Source organism: Ovis canadensis, chromosome 13, assembly GCF_042477335.2.
Source record: "Ovis canadensis isolate MfBH-ARS-UI-01 breed Bighorn chromosome 13, ARS-UI_OviCan_v2, whole genome shotgun sequence".
Classification (NCBI taxonomy): domain Eukaryota; kingdom Metazoa; phylum Chordata; class Mammalia; order Artiodactyla; family Bovidae; genus Ovis; species Ovis canadensis.
In genome coordinates this window covers 26720957-26726956 of record NC_091257.1, presented here as the reverse complement: position 1 = coordinate 26726956, position 6000 = coordinate 26720957, and the positions used below count along the sequence as shown (strand labels likewise).

General features: G+C 46.2%; 1 protein-coding gene and 1 long non-coding RNA gene across 7 annotated transcripts in view; one reads left to right on the top strand and one right to left on the bottom strand.

The window, feature by feature from the left end:
- Window positions 1–912: 912 nt before the first annotated feature.
- On the bottom strand, window positions 913–3179 carry LOC138417316 (uncharacterized). The gene is made up of 3 exons (XR_011248070.1): window positions 2874–3179; window positions 2389–2652; window positions 913–1133 (listed from the first exon to the last, which is right to left on the bottom strand). It is a non-coding gene; the product is annotated as an uncharacterized lncRNA (long non-coding RNA).
- Window positions 1046–6000, top strand: part of PRKCQ (protein kinase C theta) — a 154869-nt gene continuing 149914 nt past the window's right edge. Inside the window, exon 1 of one of the 6 annotated variants that reach the window (XM_069547169.1) lies at window positions 1046–1105. In XM_069547169.1, the coding sequence (XP_069403270.1) occupies window positions 1091–1105 (15 nt within the window). In that variant the 5' untranslated portion in view covers window positions 1046–1090. Of the gene's footprint in view, window positions 1106–1447; window positions 1691–6000 lie in introns of those variants that run through there. The other 5 variants (XM_069547170.1, XM_069547168.1, XM_069547172.1 and 2 more) reach the window with 5 other exon arrangements.

Here is a 6000-nt window from a genome sequence, read left to right as displayed (position 1 = left end):
AGGTGGCCAAAGTACTGGAGTTTCAGCTTTAGCATCATTCCTTCCAAAGAAATCCCAGGGTTGATCTCCTTCAGAATGGACTGGTTGGATCTCCTTGCAGTCCAAGGGACTCTCAAGAGTCTTCTCCAACACCACAGTTCAAACGCATCAATTCTTCAGCGCTCAGCCTTCTTCACAGTCCAACTCTCACATCCATACATGACCACTGGAAAAACCATAGCCTTGACTAGACGGACCTTAGTCAGCAAAGTAATGTCTCTGCTTTTGAATATGCTATCTAGGTTGGTCATAACCTTTCTTCCAAGGAGTAAGTGTCTTTTAATTTCATGGCTGCAGTCACCATCTGTAGTGATTTTGGAGCCCCCCCCAAAATAAAGTCTGACACTGTTTCCCCATCTATTTCCCATGGAGTGATGGGACCGGATGCCATGATCTTCGTTTTCTGAATGTTGAGCTTTAAGCCAACTTTTTCACTCTCCTCTTTCACTTTCACCAAGAGGCTTCAATGCTGTTAGATACTGATAAATGCAGGAGAGGGCCTACTTCTCAGGGAATGTATTCTTATCTTTAAAAGGTGTGTGTGTTTGCTCTGCAGGGTTCATACAGATTAGGAGAACAAGCCAGCATATCTGACTTCCCAGCCCCGGCCTGCCACAAGGCAGCAATGGGAACTAAGTTACCAGATCCTTCTGGGCCTCAGGTTTTCTTCATCTTTAAAAGTCTGGAACTAGCTGTAGTCTGAGGTCTTTTTCATCTGACAGTCTATACTTCCGTGATCAGAAGCCAGCTGATCCAAGCTGAGGCTCTTCCATACCTTTTTAATTTCCCTCCCTCCCCCCAAAAAAAGAAGAAAAGGACTATTGTTCTATTTCTTAAGCTAATCTGGGTTTAGTATATCAGAGCAACAAGCACTTTAACCAAGTACATTTTAATCATTTTGCGTAATAATTCAGAGGGAACAGGCCTGCAGTGCTGGTAACCAGTAGTCTATCGTGAATGAAAAATTTATTCTCTAGAGCACAGAACAAAAGCACCCCACTTATCCTCAGCCGGACCATCAGGACCACCAGCCAGGCGTGAAAGTCCTCCAATGACGACGACACCGGTAAAACATTACACTGCAGCTTCAAGGGCTGTCAAATTTAAAGCAAGGCAACTTAGGAAATGGTACAAAACAAAAAACAAAAACCAGAAAACGGTGCAGAAACAAAGTCAGAGGTCGGGTTATCCAGCACCAAATCTTTCTCCCATGGGGCATTTTAAAAGAACAGGGTTCACCAGCCCTTTCTAGTGGAAAGGCTGGCAAACAGCTGAAAAAAAATTTTTTTTTTTTTAATCTGATGACCTTGATCCTTCCCGTGGGAAGGCTCCTTTCGCTTTTCGGTTGGGTTAGATGGAGAGTCACGTGGTCTCGGGCGCCTCTGCCCGCGCGCAGCTCAGCATCCCCGGCGCGGGGATGGGACCAGGTCTCGGGGCCGGAGCCGCTGCGAGCGGAAGCGCGGGGCGCAGCGCGGGGCGGGCCCCGGAGGAGAGCGGCGCGCGGCGGGCGGTGCGCGGGCCGCGGCTCCGGGGCGGGCGTCGGGGCAGCCGGCTCGGCGGCGGGGCCTCGGGGTGACGAGCGCCCCCTGGCCCGCGCCGCCCGCGCCCGCGCCGCCGCCCAGCTGAGCGCTGCGACCGGCGCCACCGGCAGGTAGGTCCCCGCGCGGGTCGCCGACCGATCGGGAGGGCAGGGCGCCCTGCGAGGGGCGCGGGGAGTGGGGCGGCCACCCAGCTCGGGCTCCGAGCCGATCCGGGACGGGGCGGGCAGCGGGACCGTGGACTCGGAAAGGGCGACAAGCGCCGCAAACTTTGGGTCTCCTTTCCGCGGTTTGTGGCGCGCGGGACGCCGGGGATGCGCGGACCTTGGCCCGGAGGAGGCCGTCGGGGCCAGGGGCTGGGCGCCTCCGCTTCCTTCTGGGCTCCTCTCTCACCTAAACTGGGGGGTGGGAGGGAGCAAAGGAAGACGGTGGCGGAGAGTTTACTGTTTCCCGCACGCCCTGGGAAGGAGAGGTGTGTGACGCGGTGGCAGCCTGTCCACGGAGGAAAATAAGTTTTCTTGGCGTTTGCTCGAGAAGCAGACGGGGCTGCCAACACTCGCTTCTAAACTAAGCCAAGTTTCTTTCCAGGGGCCTGGGGCAGGAGGAGGCCGGTTTTAATAGATGTCAGAAAACAAAAATCTGGTGCTCAATCCTGTAATCTTGGGGTGAGAATGTTTTTCAGCTTTGGGGGCCACACGTCAAGAAACTAGAGCTACTGCCTTTATATTTTATTCGGTTCTAAAGTGCTCGGGTTATCAGTGTGAAATGGACCTTTCACGCTAAGGACGGTGTTCCCTGCGGGCGGGCTCACCTGGGAGATGCTGGGGTTTCTGCAAGGAGAAAGCTTTGTCTCTGGGCTTGTCCTGCTCAGAGCGGTGCTGATAAAAGATGATTCAGTGGTGGACCGAGCTGACCAGGAGGGGACTGGTGACACGGGCGGGGGAGAATGAGAAGGCGCCTCTCTCCTCGTCCGTGGAATGGTCCACCCCCAGGTAGGGAGAGCGTGCAGGTCCCTTTCTGAACACAGGTCTGGTTGTTGTTGTTCTCTAGAAGCTGTGACCACCACCGTCCTTTCCTGGTGGGGAAATTTGATAAACAAGCCCTGTTACTAAAATGGTGATGCTCCACTCCCGCCCCACACCCCAATCCTGTGAATTACCATCTTCATTTCCCCCCGAACTTATCTTTTAACTCTTGTAAAATGGCAGTCTCACGGCCAGTGCTTTAATCTTTTTTAAAAAAATACTGTGTCCCCTGGGAAGGAGGGTGACATTTACTAATTTGGTTGCAAATTACTTCTGAAGTTGGTGCGAGGCTGTTTAGAATCCCTCGGAGATCAGCACTATTGTTTGAAGCAGGTGTCTGCGGCAGACTCTTCTTAGTCTTTCTCATGTCGATTGAACGTACATATATTTAAACATGCGGCATAGGAAGAGCTTCTAAAACCTTCAAAGCCTCAGCTGTGGAACTCCTCCAAGTTAGCAATTAAGTCTAAATTAAGTTGTTTTGTTTGGGGTTTTTTTTCCCCCACTCTCTCATAAACTTTTCTCTGATTTCACGAGCAACCTGTCCCCATCGCCAGCCTTTGTTTCGGCCCTCTGTGATTTTTCTTGTAAGCTTTTAAAATGTAAGCTTCCAGGGAGGACTCTCGTCACCACCCTCTGCCGTGTCGTGTTCACTTCCGCCACCGTCTTGTGCAGCGGTTGCTTGGGATGGCAGATGGCTCATGGGCAAGCTTCTTTGTCCTACCAGATCCTTCTCCCTTCTGCAGAAATTCCCTATTGTCTGTTTGAAAGATACATAGGCCAGTGCCTAGAACTTTCTTTTGTTGCGGTGCCCCTGGCCTTTCATTTACGCAGAGATACTGTTCAGTTAGTCACACCTTGGTTCTTCTTCAGATCTCAAAGGTGCCTTTCAACACTGAAATGAGCTTTCTCTTGTTTGTAGCAGGTCCTGCAGGGGGTTTGGAGGGGGTGCTCCCTGGAATAGCCTGTTCCTCTCTGACTATTTCTATAAAGGTCCCTCTTGCAGTTGTAATATATTCCCTCTATTCTATGGAAAAGAGGCAATTCTTCTGTGTAGTGAGTCTGGTGTGTTACCTGAAATTCCATGTGGACTAGGTCCAGGATTTTTTCCAAGAGTGTGGCCTTATAGTACAAATCTGTAACTGGCATTCAGGAGTAAAGCTCCACAAAATCTCCTTACAATGTGGAATTTGATGACAGGACATTTGCCTTCTTTTTAAAATAGGAATTGGAATTAGTACTACCTGTTCTGAATGCATTTGCTTTGGAGTTACTGATTGTGTTGTTTGCCTCTAAAAGTATGGTTGATGTAGTCATCTAATATAACTGTTAATAAGGATATTTTTGATTTCAGATGACATCCTTTTTATAGGGTTCAATCTTCTATCATTTTCCCCAAGTAATTTTTACAAATCGTTTCATTAAAATGAAAAAAAATGGTTATATGATAAAAAGGCCGAGAGAACACAGATGTACCATGTGAGTTCATATTTATATAAGTCTGTTGCCCAAAATCAGATTGTAATTATAAGCAAGGGAATTAGTCTTGTAACAACATACATAATGTTAAACTCATTCTTTCTGTTTCTGTCCATTAGTTTGGAAGTTTAAGCTTCTCATTTTCAAGCAGTCATGCATCCAGCTTTGCTTTTTAATACCTATTCTAGCTGTCAAGGCAGAAATCGGGAGCAAGTCATAGAAAAACATGATGTTGAGGCAAAAAGATTAATTATGAGGTGTTTCCTTGCAATAATGGAAACCTCTTTCATTATTTTAACCTGTCAACCATTTGTACACGATTATTCACATTGCTCTGTCATCTGAGGCTATCCTTGAGACAAAATGAGAACCAGAAGTTTCTGAAATTAGGACTAGCAGAGCCAACGCCTGGAATCATAGATTTCTGCTCTGAGATTAAATTAGCAGATATTCAAAGCCACTCACTCTGGCAGTAGATACTCTATAGGCTGATGTTACCTTTTGATTTTTTTCCTTGTTTGGTTCAAATTTTTTTTCTTGGTGTGTTGTTGAATGACAGTGTTGTGCTCGTTTCAGGGGTAAAGCAAAGTGGTTCAGTTATACATGTACCTGTGTCTATCCTTTTCCAGATTCTTTTCCCATATAGGTAATAAGGGTATTGAGTCTAGTACCCTGTGGTATACAGTACATCCTTGTTGATTATTTTTTATATATCAGTATGTGTATGTTAATCCCAAACTCCTAATGTATCCCTCCACCCCACCCCCAGCATTTCCCCTTTGGTAACCATAAGTTTGTTTTTGAAATCTGTGAGTCTGTTTCTGTTTTGTAAATAAGCTCATTTATATAGCTTTTGTAAAAAATTATAACTTTGAATTAAGCTAATCCTATTCATGGTAATCAGAGCCAACAAAAGCAGTAAGACGTGATTTATTGATGTATTAGTACTTATAATTTATGGGCCAGATATTATATGGCACATAATTTTACTTGTATTTGGTAAATATTAGTCTCATTCAATCTTTGCAAAGTTTTTATGAATTTGATATCACCATCATTATCACCATTGTTGTCCTTATCCTTGTTAGCATTCGCATTTTGCAGTTGGGGAAATGGAGGCTGAGGGAGGCTGAGTTATTTGCACAGTTCTTAACAGCTGATAACTGTTAGAATCAGGCCTGTGTGATTGCCAAGCCTTGCCAAAAACCACAGAGCTGGATAACCTACCAATTAAATTTTGTAAATTGCGATGAAAATACACCTGACAAAATCTGCCATCTTAATCATCTTTACATTTTAAACAGGTCAGTGGCACTGAGCACATTCACACCGTCACGCAGCCATCACCACCATCCATCTGCAGAGCTCTCTTCAAAACGGAAACTATCACCCCATTAACCAACTCACTCCCCATCCCCCTCCTTCAGCCCTTGGTTCCACCTTCTCTCTCTGAACTTGGCCCCTCCAGCTGCTTTGTATAAATGGGATCGCACAGGATTTGTCTTTTTGTGAGTTGCTTGTTTTACTAAACTATGTCCTTCAGGTTCATCTGTGTTCTAGCCTATGTCAGAATTTCCTTTCTTCTCAAAGGCTGAATAACATTCCATTTTATCTACCATGGGTTCAATGGACACGAGTTTGAGCAAACTCCAGGAGATGGTGAAGGACAGGGAAGCCTGGGGCACCAGAGTTGGACACGATTGAGCAACTGAGCAACAACAGTATCTCCCACAATGTGTCTACCACATTTTGTCTATCCATTCATCTGTTCCTAGTTGTTTGGGTTGCTTCCACATTTTGGCTTACGAATAAGGCGGCTATGAATATGAGTGTAAGAATATCACTTCAGATCTCTGCTCTAAATACTTGTGGCTGTATACCCAGAAGTGGAATTGCTGGATTAGATGATAATTCTGTGT